Genomic DNA, 27,117 nt, shown 5'->3' with positions numbered 1-27,117 from the left:
AATTGACATTAGACCGGTGGAAATCTGTCCTTTGGTCTGATGAGTCTAAATTGGAGATAGTTTGGTTCTAATTCCCGTGTCTATGTGAGACGCAGATTAGATGAACAGATGATCTCTGCACAGAGGAGGAGGTGTGATGGTGTGGGTGTGCTTTGCTGGTGACACTGTCTGTGATTTATTTAGAATTCAAGGCACACTTAACCAGCATGGCTACCACAGCATTCTGCAGCGATACGCCATCCCATCTGGTTTGCGCTTAGCGGGGACTATCATTTGTTTTTCAACAGGACAATGACCCAACATGCACAGGCTGTGTAAGGGATATTTGACCAAGAAGGAGAGTGATGGAGTGATGCATCAGATGACCGGGCCTCCACAATCACCTGACCTCAACCCAATTGAGATGGTTTTGGATGAGTTGGACAGCAGAGTGAAGGAAAAGCAGCCAATAAGTGCTCAGCATATGTGGGAACTCCTTCAAGACTGTTAGAAAAGCATTCCAGGTGAAGCTGTTTGAGAGAATGCCAAGAGTGTGCAAAGCTGTCATCAAGGCAAAGGGTGGCTACTTTGAAGAAACTCAAATATAAAATATATTTTGATTTGTTGAACACTTTTTTGGTTACTACATAATTCCATATGTGTTATTTCATAGTTTTGGTGTCTTCACTATTATTCTTCAATGTAGAAAATAGTAAAAAAAAAATAAGAAAAACTCTTGAATGAACAGGTGTGTCCAAACTTTTGACTGGTACTGTGTACATATAGATTTTGTGTGTGTGCATGCGTGCATGTGCGTGTGTCTAACAAACCTGATGGGGAAGTGAGTGTGATGTGTAGGTCTCCTCTCCTGGTGTACTCGATGCTGGCCTCCACTTGCACATGCTCCAGTGAGAGGACAGCGTTGTTCTGGCCGGCACAGGCTTTGGTGGGGATCTCAATGGTGATCTCCCCTGCTGTTTTCAATGCCCTGGCAGAAAGACACAGCACAGAGAAATCAGTACTGTGGTTGCAACACAGCACAACATACCAAACCAAACAACTTCAGCTTAACATATAATGATCATTATTCATATATTTGAATACAGTCAAACACAACAAGCTGGCATACAGGACTGGAGGAAGGGGGCTGCAGACCAGTGAGCAATGACACAAGTAGAGACTTAAATCCTCCTGAGATGCTGAGATGGCATGATCATGATGGCCTAGGTAAAGGGGAAACTGGGTGTCAATGCCACTGAGTCGCTTAACCCAAGCTGCCTGGCATAGGGACACAATCAATAATTGAGTTATTAGCGAGAGATGATAGCAAACTTAAAGGATGCATTTGGTATTTTAGAATTGACAGTTATATGGTCCCTCATACTGACAGTAGTCTAAGGGCCAGGGAATTCTTTGAACAGCCACTACTAACTTTATTATTCGCTAACCACAAATCAATGGGCCAGATTGGGAAACTGTTTCATGTCATTTTTTGTAGATTATATAGGACTTTCAAAAAACTAATTGTAACATGTCACATCATCATGATGATACAAAACGCATCATCGTGATGATATGGCAAGTTACATTTTAATTTTTGAAAGTCCTATATGTTGAAAACTTGATTGCTGACATGCAAAACATTTCGGAACTGTATCAACAGTGGGCCAATGAAACAAATACCAAAAGATAGTTACGGATTATTCATTTATCCTGTTATGGCTAGGGGGCAGTATTTTCACGGCTGGATAAAAAACGTACCCGATTTAATCTGGTTACTACTCCTGCCCAGTAACTAGAATATGCATATAATTATTGGCTTTGGATAGAAAACACCCTAAAGTTTCTAAAACTGTTTGAAAGATTGTCTGTGAGTATAACAGAACTCATATGGCAGGCCAAAATCTGAGAAGGTTTCATTCAGGAAGTGGCCTGTCTGACAAGGTGTCGTTCTTCTTGTCTCTGTTTATTGAAGAGTGAGGATCTTAGCTGTCCCGTGACACTTCCTACGGCTGCCATAGGTTCTCAGAAGGCGGCAAAAAGCGGAATCGTGGCTTTGCAGGCCCTGGCTGAAACAAAGTAGCGCGTTTGGGTAGTGGCTGGTTACAGTACTGTGAGACTCAGGCTCGTGCCTGCGTCGACCGAAAGGTTTGTTTTCATTCCTCTGTTTAGCTAAATGGACATTCCCGGTCGGAATATTATCGCTTTTTTACGAGAAAAATGGCATAAAAATGGATTTTAAACAGCGGTTGACATGCTTCGAAGTACGGTAATGGAATATTTAGATTTTTTTTGTCACGAATTGCGCCATGCGCACGACCCTTCTTTACCATTCGGATAGTGTCTGGGACGCACGAACAAAACGCCGCTATTCGGATATAACGATGGATTATTTTGGACCAAACCAACATTTGTTATTGAAGTAGCAGTCCTGGGAGTGCATTCTGACGAAGACAACAAAAGGTAATCAAACTTTTATAATAGTAAATCTGATTTTGGTGAAGGCTAAACCTGCCGGGTGTCTAAATAGCTAGCCCGTGATGCCTGGGCTATGTACTTAGAATATTGCAAAATGTGCTTTCACCAAAAAGCTATTTTAAAATCGGACATATCGAGTGCATAGAGGAGTTCTGTATCTATAATTCTTAAAATAATTGTTATGCTTTTTGTGAACGTTTATCGTGAGTAATTTAGTAAATTGTTAGCAAATTCCTCCGGAATGCTAGTTCTGAACGTCACATGCTAATGTAAAAAGCTGTTTTTTGATATAAATATGAACTTGATTGAACAAAACATGCATGTATTGTATAACATAATGTCGTAGATGTGTCATCTGATGAAGATCATCAAAGGTTAGTGCTGCATTTAGCTGTCTTCTGGGTTTTTGTGACATTATATGCTAGCTTGAAAAATGGGTGTCTGATTATTTCTGGCTTGGTACTCTGCTGACATAATCTAATGTTTTGCTTTCGCTGTAAAGCCTTTTTGAAATCGGACAGTGTGGTTAGATAAAGGAGAGTCTTGTCTTTAAAATGCTGTGAAATAGTCATATGTTTGAAAAATTGATGTTTTTGTATTTTTGAGGAATTTGTAATTCGCGCCACGCCTATCATTGGATATTGGAGCAGGTGTTCCGCTAGCGGAACGTCTAGATGTAAGAGGTTAAAGGCCCAGTGCATTCAAAAACATGATTTTCCTATGCTTTATATATATTTTCACACTGAGGTTGGAATAATACTGTGAAATTGTGAAAGTTATGATATTGCCCTTCGGTGAGATGGAGTTTTGGCCTGCCTGGTGACATCACCGGGCGGTAAATTAGTTAATAGACCAATAAGAAAGAGAGTTCCAATCCTCCCTGACCATACCAGCTAGTTTGCAGTTTCCCCCTCCCCACTGTCTTAGCAAAATTCTTGCTTGATAAATTGCTCTTTGCTAAGAAGCTATTTTTATTTATTTTTGAACATTTTAATTGAAAACAATCACATTAAGGTACTTAATTGTTACCCAGGAAGGATTTGATATTGAGAAAAAAACGGCTGCATTGGACCTTTAAGTGATGTAAAGGTGACCAAATCATTGAGTTGATTTCAGTTGATTTGGCATTTACAATTTTAACATTGTGCAGATGTCCTCATCTCTCCAATAGATTTTTTGGGGTTAGCGGAGGCTAGTAGTGGCTGTATAAGAAAATCCTAACCATGAAATACAATCTCTCCTGGCCTGTAAACTAATGCCAGGGTAAGGAACCGTATAACCGTAAGCTCTAAAATACCAAACCTATCCTTTAAGATTAAGCTAATTTAGATGATGTAGCCTAGCCTTGGTGGCTAACCTATTGTAGTTAGTGCACTACATGTCCTGAGGCAGTTAATCCGAAAGGAAGGTAAACAAAACATCTGCTCAGATAAAAGAATCCCTTCCTCCGGAACAGATTTAGTCTGGAGATAAATGTTGACATAGCAATATTACCAGCTAGCCTTAGCTTATCCTAAAGCCTAAAACCTAAAGTGATTTAACAAATGGAAGATTGTTTGAGTGTAAAGAAATCTAGCTTTCCGTTACAGAAATCCCAGCTTTCCTACCAATACGGACCATGAGCACGTATGCACATACACATAAACATGAAATACACAAAAACACACTTGAGCCAACACAAACCTCTAGCTTTCATTTTACTGTTGTTATATTGTTCCATATGGGAAACTAGTCAAAAGTAGAGATAGTGTCTTATCATAGAGCTCTTGATCTGCGTCAATAGAAGAGCCAAAACACAGGGACATCTTAGGACACGGGACTCTGTCCATAAAGGAATTACTGGTACACTATAAGTTTGCTTGCCCACCAGAATTAGTCTGAAGTGAACAATACAGCATGTATGTTATGTCAGGAGGATTAGATGTTTCGGATCTACTAGACTAGTGCAGTGTATTTGTACCTGGGCTGGAAGGAGTCGTCCCTGACGATGCACTGCTTCTTCTCGGGGACGTGCTTCCAGGTGGCCGGGTCGGCCAGGTCCACCAGGGCCTTAGCGTTGAGCAGGCCAAATCCAAAACGACTGTTGACCATCAGGCCTGCCCCGTTCCTCTTCCAGCCGGGATTGTTGGCCAGCGGGTCGAACTCAGAAGTCCACACCACCAAGTGCTGCAGATCCCTCCATGTTAGCTCAGGGCTGGGGGAGGGGTTAGTGGGGATGGACAAATAAGAAATCAGATAGGAAGTCCTGCACACATATTTCATTATGACAGGAAGTCCTAAACACATATTCCATTGACATTGTTTAAGTCAAGATTGTTGCCTCACTTCTGTTCCAGCGACAGGGCAAATATCCCAGCAGCCAGTGGGGCGGAGGCGGAGGTTCCCGTGTGCGTCTCGGTGCATTCGTTATGCAAATCAGCACTGGTCTGCAGGGACACAGAAGTAAACAAAGAAACCACAGGTACAATAAAGAAAAGTTAAGTCAAGTTAAAAACGCAATGTACCATAACAAAATGTAGCACAATACCAATCTCCACTATCCAGTGGTATGGTGTGGGGTTCACTTTAACTCACTATTCTCTGGTCGGTGTAGTCTCCGCTGCTGTAAGCGGTGGCCAGGGTGGAGGAGCACTTCTCGGCGTACCAGGGAGACAGGCCCTGCTGGGAGGCACTGCTGATGGAGATGGTGTAGATGCTGTCCGTGTAGCCATCACAGTCGCAGTTGTCCCCCTGACGGCCCCCGTTCCCCGATGCCCACACAAAGATGGAGCCCTTCCCGCCGCGGCCCTGAGGGGAAAGAGACAGGGGAGGAGTTAGTGTTAAGTTAGTTTTTAGTAGCCTTTAGCTTAGGTCCCTTTTCTATCTTCCCTTTTTATCCAATTTCAATGTATTTAGATAAGCCATTTGTTTGGATTTCAGTTTGTTTTGACTGCTTTGTGGGTAAATAATCATTTGAGTCAATTTTACAATATATATGTTTTTTGAGGGGGTAAAAAAGAGGACTGTGGTGTGTTACCTTCTGGATGCCGTACTCAAAGGCCTTTGACGCCAGGCGCCCGGGGCCCTCCACCGTCTTGCCATCGTCGTTTGGTCCCCAGCTGGCACTGTAGATGTCCACATGGTCTGGGTTGAAGCCAATAGAACTGGCCTCGATGGCGTCCGTCACGATACCGTCCAACATGCGGATCCCTGCAGGGTCAACATGATGAAAATCGTCAGGCAACTAGTTGTTTTTAACTGTAGTTGAAGTGTTTTAAGTCATACTTCGAAAGTAGAGTGGTCTTGTGCCCCCAAATAGATTTTCTCATTTTAATATTATATATGAGCTGCCTCCTCTGTGGCTATGTTTTAGCCCCATTGAGGAACAGATGCCCAATTGTTGCTCAGTCATTTATTTAAGTGGTATTGCGTAATCATCCGCTCAAAAAAGTAGGCCACCACCAGGACATCTTCCAGCTGTTGTCTGGGTCCCACAAACCAGCACGCACAGGGCCGGACTGCAGCATTTGGAGCCCCAGAGCACCAACCTCTGGTGCCCCCCCACCCTCTGGGCCCCCCCCCCCACCCATTTTTATATATATATATAAATATATATATATATATACTGCTCAAAAAAATATTTGGAGTCACACTCAAAATTAAAGTGGAAAACCACACTACAGACTGATCCAACTTTGATGTAATGTCCTTAAAACAAGTCAAAATGAGGCTCAGTAGTGTGTGTGGCCTCCACGTGCCTGTATGACCTGACCTACAACGCCTGGGCATGCTCCTGATGAGGTGGCGGATGGTCTCCTGAGGGATCTCCTCCCAGACCTGGACTAAAGCATCTGCCAACTCCTGGACAGTCTGTGGTGCAACGTGGCGTTGGTGGATGGAGCGAGACATGATGTCCCAGATGTGCTCAATTGGATTCAGGTCTGGGGAACGGGCGGGCCAGTCCATAGCATCAATGCCTTCCTCTTGCAGGAACTGCTGACACATTCCAGCCACATGAGGTCTAGCATTGTCTTGCATTAGGAGGAACCCAGGGCCAACCGCACCAGCATATGGTCTCACAAGGGGTCTGAGGATCTCATCTTGGTACCTAATGGCAGTCAGGCTACCTCTGGTGAGCACATGGAGGGCTGTGCGGCCCCCCAAAGAAATGCCACCCCACACCATGACTGACCCACCGCCAAACCGGTCATGCTGGAGGATGTTGCAGGCAGCAGAACGTTCTCCACGGCGTCTCCAGACTCTGTCACGTCTGTCACGTGCTCAGTGTGAACCTGCTTTCATCTGTGAAGAGCACAGGGCGCCAGTGGCGAATTTGCCAATCTTGGTGTTCTCTGGCAAATGCCAAATGGTCTGCACGGTGTTGGGCTGTAAGCACAACCCCCACCTGTGGACGTCGGGCCCTCATACCACCCTCATGGAGTCTGTTTCTGACTGTTTGAGCAGACACATGCACATTTGTGGCCTGCTGGAGGTCATTTTGCAGGGCTCTGGCAGTGCTTCTCCTGCTCCTCCTTGCACAAAGGCGGAGGTAGCGGTCCTGCTGCTGGGTTGTTGCCCTCCTACGGCCTCCTCCATGTCTCCTGATGTACTGGCCTGTCTCCTGGTAGCGCCTCCATGCTCTGGACACTACGCTGACAGACACAGCAAACCTTCTTGCCACAGCTCGCATTGATGTGCCATCCTGGATGAGCTGCACTACCTGAGCCACTTGTGTGGGTTGTAGACTCCGTCTCATGCTACCACTAGAGTGAAAGCACCGCCAACATTCAAAAGTGACCAAAACATCAGCCAGGAAGCATAGGAACTGAGAAGTGGTCTGTGGACCCCACCTGCAGAACCACTCCTTTTTATTGGGGGTGTCTTGCTAATTGCCTATAATTTCCACCTGTTGTCTATTCCATTTGCACAACAGCATGTGAAATTTATTGTCAATCAGTGTTGCTTCCTAAGTGGACAGTTTGATTTCACAGAAGTGTGATTGACTTGGAGTTACATTGTGTTGTTTAAGTGTTACCTTTATTTTTTTGAGCAGTGTATATATAACAGTTTGCCATGGTGCAGAGAGAAACATTTGTAGTTTCACAATGCTATTCTACAGATTTTTCATGAGGTTAAGAGAAAATGTCGCAGTTTTAAAGCTAATTTCCTGCAATTCTACACTTTTTGCTATGGGGCAGAGATAAAATGTAGCAGTTTTAAAGCAAATTTCATGCAATTCTACACATATGCTATTTGGATGCCCCTCGACCTACGGGGCACGTTAGATAATCCGGCACACACACACACACACCCACACACACACACACACACACACACACACACACACACACACACACACACACCGACACAGACACTTGCGTTACATTAGCAACAGTCATATAAATTGTTCAAATGCAATTCTAAATGCAATAATTGGACAATGGATGAAGATACTCCAAACTTTTAGAATGTTTTAAATCCCTCAGATATTGACTGAATTATAGTACATAAAAGATTGTTCTGTAATAAATAAATTGAGGCATTTTGGTGGGAGTTCAGGTATTCAATTTATTGTAAAATGTCCCGCAAAAATATTATTATGCAGTCATATATATCTGCTTCCTTTGCATATATACAATGGGTGTATTTGCATACATTAATAAATTAATATAAAGGGATACAAGTTGCCTGCAACCAGCAAAAACGGGCTCTGTCTAGGCCTACCTGTGCTCACCTGTGCTGTCTAGACTTCCTCATTAATGATTCATTCACTACTGTTGTTGTCATGTTCTCTTGCATAAGAGAAGGCTAGCCACACGATTTAAAATCAAAACACTTGGCTCTAGATAACACCTATCTGTACTAGATAACACCTATCTGTACTAGATAACACCTATCTGTACTAGATAACACCTATCTGTACTAGATAACACCTATCTGTACATACTGTACTACAGATTTTCTGCGAGATTAGACATAATATCACTATAATCTGAGTGTTCTTTTTCGGAAGTTTCTTTCATTTCAGCACATCTCATTTGTAATAATTTCAACTGCATTAAATCATGCATTTTTATCAATTGTACAAAAAATCTACACACACCAAAATAAAGTTATCCTTCTTCTCTTTGTTGTGATGTAAGTGTTGAGACGGCGTGTTAAATCCCGACGAAGCGTTAACATTCTTATAGGTGCAACGGAAAGCCAATGTATTCCATTGAGCCCATTTCAGCCATTACTGGAGTGTTTGAGACGTCATTACAACAGTAGTTACATTAACAGGAAAAAACGAATGGATCAAGCAAGAGTGGGAAGGAGTCTCCAGAGTAAAATTCAACCAATTCATCTAGGCATATTTAAGTGACAAGGGGATTTTGCAGCCCTCAAACACAGAAACAGAAAAAGAGAGATCATCAGGTAGGTGGAGCCTGCACGTTGCTAGTTACATCTCTTACCTCCAACCTTGGAGTTGTACGCCACCCCAACTCCACATTTATTGTTATCTGCCTGCATGGCGATCTCACCGGCACACCTGGTTCCATGCCTGAGTACATACAGAAACAGAACACACACTTACAACTATACATAACTGCTTTTTTCCTTCACAAACTGGCCCACTAACTGACACAATTCTAATTTCTAATATTCTGAGTTCTAATTTCATATACATGTAGCAGTGAATTCAGAATAATCAAGTCTGATCTGGAACCTTTGCAAACTGGTTTATGAACTTTAGAATTTCAGAAACAGATTGGATCCATCATAAAACCTCTTGAAAGAGTGCCAATGTCCCTCGATTAGTTTCGATGTGGTTATGTGAGATTCTTCATTTAATTATGTGCTTGCCATAGAAAATATTGATATTGAGGGAGAATCTTGTCAACCAAAAATGGAAGGCCCTTTGGTTTCATGTCGTTTGGCATGCTTATAGGAGACAATAAACAGCCTACTGCTGGAGTCTAAATTATACAGAGTGTGATCAGAGTACATTGACAACAAAAGAGTGCACTAACAGGGGTGGGGAGGGGGGCTGAGTGTGTGTTTGTGTAACCCTCACAGCTGGCATAGAGGGAGTCATCATTTACAGGTATTGTCTGTGAGACAAAGGCCCAGAGAGTGTGTGAGAGAGAGAGAGAGAGAGAGAGAGAGAAAGAGAGAGAGAGCATTGAACCATTGAGAGGGTTTTAGTAAGGGTTTCTGTGTGCTTTTAACGTTTTCTCTCTTTCCCTCAGATTCCGACGATGTGGCATTTTGTCAGAGGTCAAATGGACTGCTTTGAGTTGCTATGGTTGGATATACAGTGCCTTGCAAAAGTATCCATCCCCCTTGGCGTTTTTGTTGCATTACAACCTGTAATTTAAATTGATTTTTATTTGGATTTTTAAAATTGACATACACAAAATAGTCCAAATTGGTGAAGTGAAATAAATAACTGGTGCGTGCATATGTATTCACCCCCTTTGCTATGAAGCCCCTAACTAAGATCTGGTGCAACCAATTACCTTCAGAAGTCACAAAATTAGTTAAATAAAGTCCACCTGTGTGCAATCTAAGTGTCACATGATCTCCCACATGATCTCAGTATATATATACAATATATATATATATATATATATATATATATATACCAGTTCTGAAAGGCCCCAGAGTCCGCAACATCACTAAGCAAACGGAACCACCAAGCAAGCGACACCATGAAGACCAAGAAGCTCTCCAAACAGGTCAGGGACAGAATTGTGGAGAAGTGCAGATCAGGGTTGGGTTATAAAAAAATATCCGAAACTTTGAACATCCCACGGAGCACCATCAAATCCATAATAAAAAAATGGAAATACTATGGCACCACAACAAACCTGCCAAGAGAAGGCCGCCCACCAAATCTCAGACTAGGCAAGGAGGGCATTAATCGGAGAGGCAACAAAGAGACCAAACATAACCTTGAAGGAGCTGCAATGCAAAGATTGGAGTATCTGTCCATATGACCACTTTAAGCCATACACTCCACAGAGCTGGGTTTTACGGAAGAGTGGCCGGAAAAAAGCCATTGCTTAAAGAAAAAAATAAACAAACACATTTGGTGTTTGCCAAAAGGCATGTGGGAGACTCCCCAAACATATGGAAGAAGGTACTCTGGTCAGATGAGACTAAAATTGAGCTTTTTGGCCATCAAGGAAAACGCTATGTCTGGCGCAAACCCAACACCTCTCATCACCCCGAGAACACCATCCCCCCCGTGAAGCATGGTGGTGGCAGCATCATGCTGTGCAGATGTTTTTCATCGGCAGGGACTGGGAAACTGGTCAGAATTGAAGGAATTATGGATGGCACTAAATACAGGGAAATTCTTGAGGGAAACCTGTTTCAGTCTTCCAGAGATTTGAGACTGGGACAGAGGTTCACCTTCCAGCAGGACAATGACCCTAAGCATACTGCTAAAGCAACACTCGAGTGGTTTAAGGGGAAACGTTTAAATGTCTTGGAATGGCCTAGTCAAAGCCCAGACCTCAATCCAATTGAGAATCTGTGGTATGACTTAAAGATTGCTGTACACCAGTGGAACCCATCCAACTTGAAGGAGCTGGAGCAGTTTTGCCTTGAAGAATGGGCAAATATTCCAGTGGCTAGATGTGCCAATCGTATAGAGACATACCCCAAGAGACTTGCAGCTGTAATTGCTGCAAATGGTGGCTCTACAAAGTATTGACTTTGGAGGGGTGAATAGCTATGCACGCTCAAGTTCAGTTTTTTTGTCTTATTTCTTGTTTGTTTCACAATATTTTTTTTTTAGCATCTTCAAAGTGGTAGGCATGTTGTGTTAATCAAATCATACAAACCCCCCCAAAAATTAATTTTAATTCCATGTTGTAAGACAACAAAATAGGAAAAGTTCCAAGGGGGTGAATACTTTCACAAGCGACTGTACGCATAGATATATAACTAATATAATTCTACTATCTGTAATTCTACAACTATGGGATCTACCACAAGCTAATGCTAACAAGCACAATGGGAGATAGACTGGAAAGATTTAATTGAGAGCCTGAGTGTCATTCTGGCACTTCTTTTACTGACTCAAACACTAACCTACAGTACAACATATATGGCTCCCAGGCTACGATCTTATGGGCATGTCCAGTGGGTATAGAAAGTCACCACCCCCTTTCAAAATGTTCACCTTTTGTTGCCTTACAGCCTGAAATTAAAATGTATAAAATGTGACTTTTGTATCCAAGTGAATAAAACATTAAAAAACAGTAAAATAACCTATTTGGATAAGTGAATCCCGCCCCCCCCTACAATTGCAATTGCATACTTGCTGAGGCATAACCCACTACCTTCCAGATCACAAATCAAGCTAATTGGCTTACATCTGTGATCAATTGTACTGATTTTTATTAGGTCAGATTAGAAGCAAGTGTTCATAGAGATCTCCACTGCTTAGTAGTGCAATTCAAAGCAAAGAATCCACTATGGGCGGAAAGATGTACGAGATAAAGTTGTGGAAAGGCACAAGTCAGGGGATGGATATAAAAAGATTTCAAAGGCTTTGTCCCTCGGAGCACAGTTAAGACCATTATTAAGAAGTGTACGGTGTATGGCACCACCCAGACCCTGCATAGATCACGCCGTCCCTCCAAACTGGATGACCTGGCAAGGAGGAGACTGATCAGAGAGGCTACCAAGAAGCCAATGGCGACTTTGAAGGAGCTTCAGGCCTTTATGGCAAAGACTGGTCAATGTGTGCATGTGACCACAATATCACAAGCGCTCCACAAATCTGGCCTCTATGGGAGGGTGACAAGAAAAAAAAACACTCCTCAAAAAAAGCCACATCAAGTCTTGTTTGAGCTTTTCCAAAAAGCACATTGAAGATTCCAAGGCCTCTTCAGCAGGGACTGGAGCACTTGTCAGGATAGAAGGGAAAACGGACAGTGCAAAATACCGACAGATTCTTGAGGAGAACCTGCAGCCCTCTGCCAGGAAGTTGAAAATGGGAAGATGGTTCACGTTTCAACATGACAATCACCCAAAGAACACCGCCAAAGCAACCATACAGTGGCTGAAGGACAAGAAGGTGAATGTCCTTGAGTGGCTTAGTCAGAGCCCCGACCTAAATCCCATCCAGAATTTGGAATGACTTGAAGAGTGCAGTCCATGAGCGGTCACCATGCAATTTGACTGGGCTTGAACAATTCTGCAAGGAAGAATAGGCAAATATTGCACAGTCTAGGTGTGCAAAGTTAGTAGAGACATATTCAAAGAGACTCATGGCTGTAATTCAAGCAAAAGGTGGTTCCACCAAGTATTAACCCAGGGGGGTGTTCACTTATCCAAATATAGTATTTTACTGTTTTCAATGTAATTTATTTTCAAAGTTTTTTTATTTTTTATTTGGATATTGGATATTTACTGTGTGTAAATAAAGCCAAAAAAAGTCTGATTTTATGTGTTTTCATTTCAGGCTGTAAGGCAACAAAAGGTGAACATTTTGAAAGGGGTTGATGACTTTCTATATTCACTGTATGTAGTACAATAAATACTGTATTTTACGTTAAATGTAGAAAAATTGTAAATCTATAAATTCCTTGGGAATATGCGAGAAATCTTAAAAAATATGACTGCTGTTACATCAACAGCTCCATCTGTGTGTGCCAGATATGCCCATTTCCAGCGAGTGTGACCTGTGTGTATCAGAGTGTTACTGTAAGCCTAGCAGGATAGCTGGCTGCTCCCCTACTTATCTAGTTGTGTAATCGACAGTGAGGATGCTGTAACTAGGAACAGGATTACATGGGTTTTATAGTGGTCACCAGACTGCATGGGACCTGAACAATGAGGAACATGTATTCTCCATTAGTACAGGATGTCATGATAATTTTGATTGGCTACTATGCTACATAGCCCACATAAGTAATAGGCCTACGCATGTAAATCATGAATATACAAGTGAGGACTTGAAAAGAGACAAATGTGTGTGAAAAATGCTACACACTTCTTCAATATGTCACAAAAAAAAACATGATAGCAGGCATATCACTCAAATAAATAGACAATTTACTTGTTCTCATTGGTGGAGTCGTATCTGGGGAAGGGGTCAGGGTCGTTGTCATTGAAATCGTAGCTGGCTGCTGCGTCCTGGAGAAGAAAGAGGGAGAAGGGAAAATCACCATATGCTCCAGAACCCAATCTGTCAACCCACTTAACCCACTTAGGTGACCGCACCAAGGACCCACCTACTGTCACTGAGAGGGACTGTAAATTACATGGATGGTTGAACACCAGACAAGAGGACCGCGGAGGAAATTATTTAGGACTGAAACAAAGCCATTCTTTTTGAGAAAGGGGAATGTCGAACATTTGTCAATATGTCTTCGTCCGAAAGGTTTATTGCTACACGTTTGGAGAAACTGAATAAGACGTGTCAATCTTTTCTGCAGTAAAGCTGAGTGTCTGAACCACACACAATCTTATCCGTACATTTGGAATGCATCTAATTAATTAAAATTCACTTTTCAACGGGGTCTCAGGGCAATTTATAGGATTTCATATGTATATTTGCTCCCGCCATTGAGTATGATATATCATGTTACGTTAGGTTACATTGCGAATGGAATAATGATTGTACCATATCATACCAATTAGCAGGACGTATAACCCTCAAACTCAATTCTGGACCTCGAAGCCAGTTCCACTGCTGTTTTTAATTGTTTCCCTCTAATCAGGGACTGATTTAGACCTGGGACACCAGGTGGATGCAATTAATTATATGGCATAACAGAAAACCAGCAGGCTCCGGACCTCGTAGGGTAAAAGTTGAATACCCTAATGTCTAGTATCACACGTCTATAGTATAGTATTATACGTCTTTCTCTGAGACCAGGTTGCTTGTTTTATTACAGCAACAAAGGAGAATTATGGGGAGAATTTAGGTTGGTGCTTAGAAGAACTAACGACAAAGGTTGGGATAATGAATGTAACATGTCAGAAGAACTAAAACTTTAAAGGTTTGGGGAATTTACATAAAATGCTAGGAGAATTAGGTTAAGGTTAGGAAAAGGTTTAGGGGAAGGGTTACCTAAAATGCTACAGTTGTCCCCTGCGCGACTCGATGCAACCTTTGGATCGCTAGTCGGTTCAAGGTATACGCCCACCCATCCTCCCCGAACCTACCTACCTACTTTTGTTTCTGTCTAAAGTAACTAGACGATTAGTACATGTCATAAGTCTTGGCGATGCAGAAAAATATGTATAGTATGTTTCGTATGGCTCTGAGGTCAGGCTGCACTTTTATACCTACACTGCATCAGAATCACTGAAGCAAGTCTGCTTTGAGACTTTGAGTGAGGATGGATAAGCGTCTCGCTTGATTAAGTCCCTTTGATTAATCACAGTCGCGCTAATTATAGTCAGAGTCGATTCTATCAGCCTTGTTGTCATACTTCCTCTCTCTCTTTTTCTCTATCTCTCTCTCTCTCTCTCTCTCAATCTACCTCTCTAGAAAGACCCTAGAGCTGTCTCCCAATGCCTTGTGTCTCATAGAGAAAGAACTGTTTGCCTCCAAGCCACCTATACTGTAGTTCCTGTCAACACAACCACTAAAAAATAATCCAGGACCATAATCATTCCACCTATTATTGATTTCCAGTTCTATAATCTATGCACGCTTACAACCGTCATCGTCACCTATCATATTGCAATTTATTACTGCTTATTAGTGCTTCATGGATGGCTGTGTAAGTGTCACCGATGTTGCTATGGGAACGGTCTCCCTTAGCGATTTCTGTTGCCATGGAAATGTGGACTTACGTAGTTGGGGTAGATGTCGGTGTGGTTCCACTCCAGACCGTCATCCAGCACGGTGATGACCACTCCTTTCCCTGTGATCCCTTTCTTCCACACGGGAATTACGTGGAGGTCCAGCTTGGGCAGGGAGGACGACGTCCGAGTGTCTTGCTGGAATGGCCGACACAGGGGAGGAAGAGGAGGAGGAGGAAGAGGAGGAGGAGGAGGAGGAGATGGGAGAGTAGTTTTAGTTATTTGTAATTAAATCATGTATACAGTACATACAGCATTAAAGCATACATTAAGGTCATATAAGCTGGAAGAGAAGGAGAGAGAGCGGTTTTCATGATAATTGTTGAACTATTGAACCCTATTCATGAAGCATATATACAGTGTTCATAGAGTTTATAAGCTCATTAACATACGCATGACATTGGCACTGGATTTACATACAGAAAGTAGCACACCTATACTGAAACTGGGAAAAAAGGCATTTTACCAATTAAGGAATGAGGTACTTCACCTAAATTGCGTCTGTGAAAATCAAGTATTATGAAAAAAATGGAGAAAGGTCAACCTTAGACGGCCTTCTGGCTACACTAGCTCTATCTTCGCTAATGGAGACAGTCATGTCCCACATTGACCTTTAGCAATTCATTATCAATATGTTGCTTTCTTTGTCCTGGCTCTCTTGACCGCTTACGGTAGGCATAAGAAAACCTTGTTATGTAGAGTGTTCACACTAATATTTCAGCCCAGAACTAAATAATTTATATAAGTGGTTCACTGAAGACCGTGCTAAGGTTGCGAATCTTGCAATGTGTAATAAAATGATAATATGTCATGATTATGTGTCATTGTGCAAGGCTAAGCCTCTGTCACCTCTGTCACCAATCCTCTATCTAATAATCAGTGGTCCCTTTAATGCATGTAATGAGTGTGCATATGTGTGGGGCGCCCAACTAGTGTTAATTGGCTAATCAGTGGGGAGTAAGAGTACAGCAGTGCCGTGTTAGCATCAGTCCTCCCTGAGGGCAGATGGGATGATTCAGAGCAGGAGACAGGACAAAAAAAGACTAGGAACATTTTGGAGCTGCTCTGCTTCCGCATTATGCACAGACACTGCGGAACGCCACTCTCTCTCTCTCTCTCGCTCTCTTTTTTATCCTTTCTCCTTTCTCCCTCTCTCGCCCTCTTTTTCGCTTCTCTCTTGCTCCCTCTCTCCCCCGTCTCTCCATCTTCTTGCTCTCTCTTTTGGAGATCCTGTCTTTCTGTTTCTCTCCCTCTCTCTTGCTCCATTTCCTCACCAATCCTTCTCTCTCTCTCACCCGTCTACCCTCTCTCTCTCCTCTTTAGCTCCCCCTTTCTCTGTTTCTCTCTGGCTACTGGAGGAAGTGAAGGGATCGGGGTGGTTGTGGGAGACTGTCTCTGTTTTGAATGATCTTTAAAACCATCCTATTCATCCATCCACAGATGCCACACCATACGTTTATGCTACGGTTGACAAAACAGTGAAATATATGACATATATGATAAAACGTATGAATGTGGCAGCATATCGGAGATATCAGAAATCAAGCTGTGCAGTCCTATTGAGGGCTTCTGTAGCTCCTCTGTCTTGGTATCTTATTGGATGACTCATCTATTGACTGGCACATAAACTGTGGTCTCCAAACAGCCCAGCTCACACGCACAAGCATGCATTTAGAATGGACACTTGCGGTAAACAAACACATCGGCATTCACATGCGCTTACGTGCACAAACTGAGACCTGAGATCAGCATGCACGCACGCATGATACGCACACACACACACACACACACACACACAGACGCACACACACACACACACACACACACACACACACACACACACACACACACACACACACACACACACACACACACACACACACACACACACACACACACACACACACACACACACACACACACACACACACACACACACAGCCCATGACGGAGGGAGGAATCTCAATCTATTATGAGTCACTCCTTTGATTGCTTTATCAGGCAGTCACCCACTCCTGGGACACAAAGATACACTCTCCCTGCACGCAGTCACTATCTCTCCCTCCATCTTTCCTCTCTCCACATCACTCTCTCCATCGCTCCCTCTCTCAATTTTGTCTTTCTCCCTCACTGCCTTCTGCCCCTAACTCAGCCTCCCTTCGTTTCTGCTGTCCATCAGTACCTCCATACCTCTGTCCATGTCCTCTTCTTCCTCCCTCCCTCCATCCCTCTACCTCTCTACGCACTCATTTTCCCCTCCTTTCCTCTCACAATCACTCTATACTCTCAGTAATTACGGTCTCATTGCTGCTATCCGTCATTAGCTTTATCTCTCTTCCTCTATCCCTCCTTTTATGTCCTCCCACCCCTCCCTCACATCTCTATTTTCTTGGTTATTACTACTGCTTTCTTTCTTTCTTCTCTTTCTTTCTTTCTTCTCCTTTCTTTCTTTCTTTCCCCCCCATATCTACCGATCTATAGTCGAGTAGAGGCCCTCCTAAAGATAAAGCCGTCGTAGAAGAAATGAAAGAAAAAAAAACATTGACATTGTCTCGTTGCTTCTTGCCTATTTAATGTCCTTGACTGACAGTCCCTAGGTCCACTCAAGGCCAATCAGAGTGCTGTCACAAGTGAGTGGGCGGGTGCAGGGGTTTGTCAGCCATGGCCGTTTACTGACATACAGTAAATGAGAGCACTTCATGACCAATTCAATTAGGATCATCAGCCCAGATAAGTAAAAAGGGTCCATCTCGATTTATTTTCTTATTTCCTGTAATGAGTGACTCATATCATCAAGAAAAAAAACAGAAAAAAAAAAAAAGAAAATGTATGAAATTGTATGAAATGTATGCATTCACTACTGTAAGTCGCTCTGGATAAGAGCGTCTGCTAAATGACTAAAATGTAAATGTAAATCAAGTTCAGGGAAAATGGAAGAGCAGATAAAATACACACAATGACGCATGTAAACATACAGACACACATCCTATCTTTGAAATAACAGGTGTTGACTGGAAAACGAATAAAGACATTTGAAACAATGACTCAATGGCTGTGTCCGAAATATGTCTTGCCTACTACTTACTAAAATGACATACTATGTTTTAATCATACTACTTAGAACATACTGTTTCGTAAAAATATATGCAGTAAGTAACACATATCAACATAGTAGGCTCACCCATACTGAGAATGTGTCATCTAATGCGCAATTGCTTTGTTTACCGCCATTCGTTCATTTTGGTATTCAATCCCCTTGTCTGATTATCAGCTGATTATTAGCTAGGCCTGTTGTCAAACACAGGTGGGTCTGAAAAGACAATTATCTTCCTCAGTAGCATGTAGCGAATTCGCACTAGATAAAAAGCCGAAATTAGTACGACATCCTGGCATCTAAACATAAACATACACAATCTTTGACATTTCACATGCTATAAAATGTTATATTTCAGCATACCCAAACGGCTTACTATTTAGGAAGCAATGCTTTTAATAAATGACCAAGTACTTTGAATCAACCGTTACAAACTGCTCTCTCCACTCTCACAATAATTGCTAAAATGCTATTATTGGAAGCTATCGAAACATAACCGATGAAAGAAATCCATCAATCACTAATGACATGGAATAGGAGTCCAATTGGACTACCGTAGGTTAATCCTGAACACAGGACAAAGTGAATGTGCCGTCTGTAATGTATCCGGTAGGGAATACACAGCTGTGTATCCATCCACTGGCTTGGCTTCAATGGGCTTAAATAACCGCTAAATTGGGCCTTAATGCATGACAGCCTATTCCGTTCCACTGGATTAAGGTTGGAGAAAGTTGATTTCCCTTACAATCGCCTACCAGGCCAGCATGTTCAATTCAACAAATGGGTTATTTGCCTGGGATTTTGTATGATTACTAATTAGTTTGCTTATCACAGAGTAAAAACCTATTGTCTCACATTTCTCAAGTTTCCCATACATATTCATGCGTGATCGCTGAAGATATTCGTCTCATCCTCTTTCGCTATGAAACGCATGCGCACGCACGCACACACGCACACACACACACACACACACACACACACACACACACACACACACACACACACACACACACACACACACACACACACACACACACACACACACACACACACAGAGTATTCCTAGCACATATAAAGTTTTCCTTTCATTTTGACAGGTGCTAAATGTGATATAAACTAATCCACAACATATGTTCAACCCCCTAATACAAGACCTGCAAGCTCATCACTAAACAATATGTATGACTGTACATCCAAAAGGGTTGTGAAGGCAAAGTCTCCGCTCTGTGACACACTCAGCATTGGCGAGCTGTCCATCCCTGCCAGCGTTGAATCTCAGAATGCTCTGGGATTGTGTTAGCCTGGTCCCAGATCTGTTTGTGCTGTCTTGCCAATACCTAATGACTATGACAATTAGGAATTGGCAAGACAGCACAAACAGATCTGGGACCAGGCTAGGATTGTGTTTGTGAATCAGGCCAAACAGAAGGCCGCAAAAGACACCAGCTGGATCTGAACTGATGGTCGGGTCAGAAAACACATTTTCTGCAGTTAATGTAGGACTTCAATTCTGGCACCAGCTATTGGCCACCATGAGAACCAAATAACCATAATTAACATAAACACCCAACCTAGTGTTAGAAAACACATTTTTGATTGCTGTGTATGTAGGGTTTGAATTCTAACATTGTGGCATCAGCTATTAGCCACCATGACAACCAAAATAACCAAAACACCACATGGACCACCAGACAACCAAAAACAACCTTAATAGAACAATCTTAATAACCTCTCTAGGGTAGGGGGCACTATTTTCACCTCAGGATGAAAAGCGTGCCCAAAGTAAACTGCCTGTTACTCAGGCCCAGAAGCTAGGATATGCATATAATTGGTAGATTTTGATAGAAAACACTCTAAAGTTTCCAAAACGGTTAAAATAATGTCTGTGAGTATAAAATAACTGATATGGCAGGCAAAAACCTGAGAAAAATCCATCCAGGAAGTGGATTTTTTTTATGTTTGTAGTTTTATATTGAATGCCTATACAATATCCCATGACTTGGGACTCAAATTGCACTTCCTATGGCTTCCAATAGATGTCAACAGTCTTTAGAAATTGTTTCAGGCTTGTATTCTGAAAAATGAGGGAGTAAGACCACTCTGAGTGAGTGGACCCTGGGAAGTCCCCAGACCTGTTTTCTGCGCACGACCGAGAGCACGCCTTTCTTGTTTTTCTTTTATATTGACGAAGCTATTGTCCGGTTGAAATATTATTGATTATTATGACTAAAAACAACCTGAGGATTGTTTATAAACATCGTTTGACATGTTTCTATGAACTTTACTGATACTATTTGGAATTTTCGTCTGCCTGTTGTGACTGCCTTTGAGCCATTGGATTAGTGAACAAAACGCGCCAACAAAACTGAGGTTTTTGGATATGAAGAGGGACTTTATCGAACAAAACAAACATTTGTTGTGTAATTGGGAGTCTTGTGAGTGCAACCATTTACATTTTAGTCATTTAGCAGACGCTCTTATCCAGAGCCACTTACAGTAGTGAATGCATACATTTTATGCATTTATTTTTTATTTTTTTTGTACTGGCCCCCCATTTGAAGATCATCAAAGGTAAGTGATTAATTGTATTGCTATTTCTGACTTTTGTGACTAATCTACTTGGCTGGTAACTGTATGTAATGTTTTGTGTGCTGGGTGCTGTCCTCAGATAATCGTATGGTATGCTTTCGCCGTAAAGCCTTTTTGAAATCTGACACAGCGGTTGGATTAACAAGAAGTTAAGCTTTATTTTGATGTATAACACATATATTTTCAAGAATGTTAAATATTTGAATTGAGTATTTTTGAATTTCGCGCTCTGCAATTTCACTGGATGTTGGTTAGGTGGGACGCTACCGTCCCACGTACCCTAGAGAGGTTTTAATATGCAAACTGATATGTCACCAACTGTGTATGACTTAGCCTATGAGAGAGATAAGGGAATGTGTGGCTCTTCAGGACATACCAGGTACCACTGCTGGTTCCACATGGGGTCATCGAACAGCTTGTCCACTGGACAGTCCCGGCATGATCCCAGCGACGCCCGCTTACTGCGCTGCTTCTCATACTGTTGCTCTGCCCACGATACCTAGACACCCAACGAGATGAGAGAATCAATCAACATTTTCATAAGGGGTGGGGCAGTCCCATTCATTTCATATTTATTGAGCTTCATTAAAGCAATATTACAGTTGGAGAAATGGGAAGATAGAGGGGAGGAGGACAAAAAAGTTGCCTGGTCTCAGATCTGTTTGTGCTTTTGCCTGCTCCATTGTCATTGTCAAGCCAAGGCATTGTCGTTGGCATGACAATCCCATAAGTAGTTGGCAAGATAGCAGAAACAGACTGGCACCCAGGCGAGAGTCAAAGGGCAGTGGGCTGGATTCAAACATATGCCGACTCTGGCATACTTGCGTGCCGGGTTCTGCAGCTATAACCGCTGGACCACACAGGCCAACAAATCTGTCAATTACTTATGTTTATACTGTAATTTTGTTTACGTTGCTAATGCACATGCACAAGTGTTTTGGTCAAAAGTAGAGCACTAAATAGGAAATAGGGTACCATTTCAAACGCAGCCACAATGTTACAGATATAGGATTGTTTACCCGATCATCCTCAGACAGGCGTTTGGTGATGTGATCGGCACTTCGTTTCGTCCTGCTAGGATGAGTCTGGTGTTTGAACAAGTAATGGTTTTCTAGCGTCCCAATCTGCAGACGAGGAGAGGGGTGGGTTATTGCATATTTCACAGCAGTGGTGTAACACAATGAACCTTTTCCTGTCAATCCCCTAACATTGGACTGCATGTAATTATTAATGCAATCATTTTTAATTATAGAAGAGAATCGAAGAATAGAACCTTATTGTCCATCCAGGATGGACATTTTCCTTTGGCATCACCATACAAGCGCCTTGCGTCATATTACACCAGTCAGGACATCTCACTTTGAATGTCTTGAACAGCTTGTTAAATCAATAGGCTACCTTAGATCGTTCTCAAACATCGGTAGATGTTGATATTATATTATTATATTTATGTGACTGGAAGCAGATACCACAATACCCGTGCCAGTTTCCTTGGTACTTATACAGTCAGGTCCCATATTATTAGCACCCTTGATAAGATGAGCAAAAAAGACTGTATAAAATAAATAATGAAAATTTGTCTAAAAATGTCCTGGTACTTGGTAGAGTTCATGATTCCGGTGACCGTAACAAGGGCACCAGGACCAGTGGAGGCAAAATAGACCCATAACATCAAAGATCCACCACCATATTTTACAGTAGGTATGATGTACTTTTCTGCATAAGCTTACGTTTTCTGGTATGCATAGCCAGAGAGCTTTATTTTCATGTCAGCTGGAGTTTTCTAAATGGCATTGGTACTTGGCTTGGCATGATGAACTTTACCAAGCACCCAGCAGCTGCATCACACAAAAACATGGTTGCTTCTGCAAGGAGGCTGAAACTTGGCCACAAGTAGATCTTCCAGTAAGAAAATAACCCCAAACGCACATTAAAATCCACAAAGAAATGGTTAATTGATCACAACATTTTGCAATGACCATCTCAGTCTCTGGACTTGAACCCCATTGAAAACCTGTGGTTTGAATTGAAGAGGGCAGTCCAGAAGGGCAGAATAAGGATATCAAGGATCTGGCAAGATTCTGTATGGAGGAATGGTCTAAGATCCCTCCCAATATGTTCTCCAATCTCATAAAACTTTTTAGAAAAAGGCTCAGTGTTGTTATCCTCATAAGGGTGGCAGGTAGCCTAGTGGTTAGACTGTTGGGCCAGTAACCAAAAGGTTGCTGGATCGAATCCCTGCGCTGATAAGGTAAAAGTCTGTTGTTCTGCCCCTGAAAAATGCAGTTAACCCAGTGTTTCCCAGCAGGCTTTCATTGTAAATCAGAAGTTGTACGTAACTGTCTAGTTAAATAAATGTTTTTTAAAAAAGGGGAGGGTGCTGGAGGTTTGAAAGTAAGGTTGTCAATGATTCTCACCCCTATATTTTGGAGATTTTTTTTATAACTTGATAAAATCTCTTTCTTTGAGCAATTATACAATAATATAATTTTCACTTTTTTTATAGCTCAGTATTTGTATTATTTATTTTATAGTCATTTTTGCTCATCTTTATAAAGGGTGCAAATGATATCGGACCTGACTGTATTTACAGCAGGCTTTGTTCAGCCATTTCCTCAGAAAGCAAGGTTAACACAGCTTAAATAAATCTAGTTAGAAACAAAAGTATATGCCAAACACACAAAGAAAAGAAGACACCTGTACCATGTCAGATATAGAGTTGAAATGTACCACATTTAGAGTTTGCATCCCAATATTAGACTTTATGTACATCACAGTAGACTGAAATATAACAAAACGGTTTGACATAGAAACACCAGATTTTTTGTGTTAAAAAAATGTTTATTCATTATGAAATTATAAAAAATATGAAAAACATTCCACCCATGAGGCCACTAGAGGGTGCTTTGGTCAAGGGGGAAAATAAAATAAAACTGAAATTGCATAAATTATTTAGGCATAACCTATATGTTATTCTAAGCCACAGTTCAGGCCTATTATATTGATAATGCTGATATGGCCTCATACCCATCCCCCTGACCGAATGGAAACACAGGTTGTTGACCTGTGTAGTCAGAGAGCTAGGTTCCTCTGAGTGGACTATAGAGAGCTCATCAGGGGGTGTATAGGCCTAATGTTTTGGACAAGGTAGACACTGAATTACAACATTGGCGATAGACATATTTACAGAAGGGGGCTATTGTATACAGTACAAAATTAACTTGTTCAAAAGAACAAGTCTTAAAATATGGATTGGATCACCATATTTTGCCCAAATACACTGATAGACTAAATTATTTGTTTTTGATTGATGATATCAATTTACTTAATATAAAGTAACAGTGATACCGAATACACTGATGATAAAAAAAAGACAATAATGGAAATTTCATAGGTTACACAATTGAATTTCCCTGCTCACTCTGACCAGAATAATGAAGATGATTGACAGAATACACCAATCACTATAGTTGTCGTGTTTTCATCTTGGCTGAAGCAGAAGTTCAGTAAGGATGCTGTACAGGCTACATCATCAGCAACAAGGCTGCCGCGGCGCCCTCCATCAGCTTTCAACAGCTATGTATTAATACAACCAACTGAATAATTTATAAAACAAAGCTGAATAGGCTACTGAGACCAAGACATGGATATTCCCTGAGCCAAATTTAGCATATTAATTGTATAGCGTAAAGAGAGAAGTACACAGTTCCAATACTACTCGAGGATTAACGTGTTCTCTGGGCGTTGCTGAGGCGCTAACATACCTGGCGGACTAGTCGGTAGTCCAGGTCTTTGGCGATGGACCTGGCGGCGTCCGGTCCTCCAGGAATCTCCACTGCCCATTCGTTGAGGTACTGTCTGTCCCCGAATGAAGCATCCACGGAACGAGCGATGGAGAACAGAACCACAAAAGCACAGCACATTACCGTTGTTGGGCGACATCTCATGTCCATCTTAGAGAAAATACGACTAGATTGATGCTCTTAGAAAGCATATAAGACAATTCAAAACGAAAATGTAAGTAATATTAAATAAATAAATTTCTGTTGGTTCCCCTTGGTTCGTGTCTTTTTTCCTTCAAAGTGCTGGGTGAGAATGAGAGGACCTGTCACGGCGTTATTGCCTTATTGAACCATCAAGGAAAGCAAGCGGAGAGTAAACCCTGGAAGGGGACGAGAATGTTTACACGTCAAATTACGAAGGGTCTCTGACGTCAACGAGTCTATACCTGGGATAGGGTCTATGCTCGAGTCCCGAGAGAGACAGGCGGGGAGAAGGAGCGTCAGAGGGAAAAGTTACATCTAAAAATATCCCTCGATTTTTTTATTCAAGTTTGCAGGAGTATAAGAATTAATACTAGGTTACTATAACATGTATGTGCAACAAACATGTCTGTGCAGAGCCTAACCATAGACTACGTCAGCCAAGTAGACCATCATCTGAAGCACGCCCAAACGTAATGATTATGTTATTATTGCGTTATCTCTATGATGTGTTGTTGTTATTGTGCAAGGAAAATGCAAGAGCAAGAATAGGCTAATATAGGCACTATAGTCTTTTAGCATTGTAGTATACTGTGTGGGTCTTTGAGATGTGTAAGATTATAGCACGACTTAATTTCAATACCTCAGACTGAAGATTGTCTTCAAGCGTATCTGTTACATGCCCCCAGCAGGAGAGCTCACTGTGCTGACGCATTTATGCAGCGCACGTCACAGGAGTGTAGACGCTTTTTCAGCACCACCGCATTGGACAGCTCTTTGGGTGAGGACAAGGTGAAAGCAAGCAAGTGGTTTCAGATGGGCAAATGATTCTCGGTGAAAAACATGGATGATTGAAATAGATATTTACTGTGTGCTTTGAATGTAGGTCATATATTATCATCGTAATACACTCAGTATACAACACTTTAAGAACACCTGCTCTTTCATGACAGACTGACCAGGTGAATCCAGGTGAAAGCTATGATCCGCTACTGATGTCACTTGTTAAATCCATTACAATCAGTGTAGATGAAGGGGAGGAGACAGCTTAAAGAAGGATTTTTAAGCCTTGAGACAACTGAGACATGGATTGTGGATTGTGTATACTCAGTGTATAACAGCCTGTATAATAGGGCATAGGGTTTAAAGGGCATACAACCTAATACTAGGCCTATGTTTATGATACTGAATGATAATTATTTTTGGGGGGGGCACATGCCTATTACATAGCCGAGACTTATGATAAGAATAGGCTAACGAAGTAGCCTAAGTAGTCTATTAGTATTTTGTAGACCAAGTAGTCTATTAGTATTTTGTAGACTAAGTAGTGTATGTTATTTGGAATTTGACTGTAGGGTGTCAGAAAATATAATTAAAAGTTTACCCTATTCGCCTATGGCAAAGATACTATATGTTTCCCCTTTCATCTGTGTCTGGTATTAACTAGTTACTGGCTAGCTAGGTGTTTCAGACAGCATGGAACAAAAGGGGGGAAGGGTTATTGAAAACTCTGACACAGTTGTCAAGTCAACACATCTGTCAGTGCTGCTGTGAAGAGATGCCAAACGAGAGATCTATATGAAAAAATATATATATCATTGATGCAATTTCAATGTCTGAGTTGCTTCATGTATCACCAAATTAACTTGAGATGATTTTACTGCAACACTGCTCACTGCATCCAAGTTGCTTGGCAGAGGCATTTCACAGAGCTGTCAGTCAAGGCAAGCTCATGAATATAAGCTCCCCGCCCACTCAGCCTGTCTTTTCAAACTTCTTGATAGTTAGCCATGAGAGAAAAAGTACTTTTCAGAATGACTGTTCAGGACCTTTAAGGGCTCAAATAAACTCATGAATAGGCATAACCTAAACCACCTACACTAATGTCACAATGCATCATCCAGCCACAATGGCAAAAATTGGTTTAATTGAAATCCGGCCCACTTATAATATGCTCTCACACATAATTAATGCTAATGCCATCCCATTAAAGCAAGGAGTGTGTTGTATGCTTTGACAGCCTGGTCTCATAGACTAGACGTAACATAGTAAATGTAATTGGTATGATATGTTACATAAGACAGAATGTTACTTACACAAAATATATATAACATGAACATCTAGCAACTTAAACGTTGCATGTTCAAATCTCATCACAGACAACTTTAGCATTTTAGCTAATTAGCAACTTTGATAGTA

At 41.7% G+C, this 27,117-nt stretch overlaps 1 protein-coding gene across 1 annotated transcript in view; it reads right to left on the bottom strand.

Moving 5' to 3' along the window:
* Positions 1-25,142, bottom strand: part of LOC106565194 (neuroendocrine convertase 1) — a 37,625-nt gene extending 12,483 nt beyond the window's left edge. The window contains exons 1-11 of the mRNA XM_014132048.3: positions 24,700-25,142; positions 21,955-22,059; positions 21,312-21,434; positions 15,244-15,390; positions 13,496-13,572; positions 8,892-8,980; positions 5,474-5,646; positions 5,032-5,244; positions 4,783-4,883; positions 4,418-4,651; positions 810-967 (exon numbers count right to left, since the gene is read on the bottom strand). Of these exons, the coding sequence (XP_013987523.3) occupies positions 810-967; positions 4,418-4,651; positions 4,783-4,883; positions 5,032-5,244; positions 5,474-5,646; positions 8,892-8,980; positions 13,496-13,572; positions 15,244-15,390; positions 21,312-21,434; positions 21,955-22,059; positions 24,700-24,888 (1,609 nt within the window). The 5' untranslated portion in view covers positions 24,889-25,142. The remainder of the gene's footprint in view (positions 1-809; positions 968-4,417; positions 4,652-4,782; positions 4,884-5,031; positions 5,245-5,473; positions 5,647-8,891; positions 8,981-13,495; positions 13,573-15,243; positions 15,391-21,311; positions 21,435-21,954; positions 22,060-24,699) is intronic.
* Between the last annotated feature and the right edge of the window lie 1,975 nt (positions 25,143-27,117).

The sequence above is a fragment of the Salmo salar genome, chromosome 12 (assembly GCF_965601325.2).
Source record: "Salmo salar chromosome 12, fSalSal1, whole genome shotgun sequence".
Lineage (NCBI taxonomy): Eukaryota > Metazoa > Chordata > Actinopteri > Salmoniformes > Salmonidae > Salmo > Salmo salar.
This window is presented reverse-complemented; position numbering and strand designations above follow the sequence as displayed.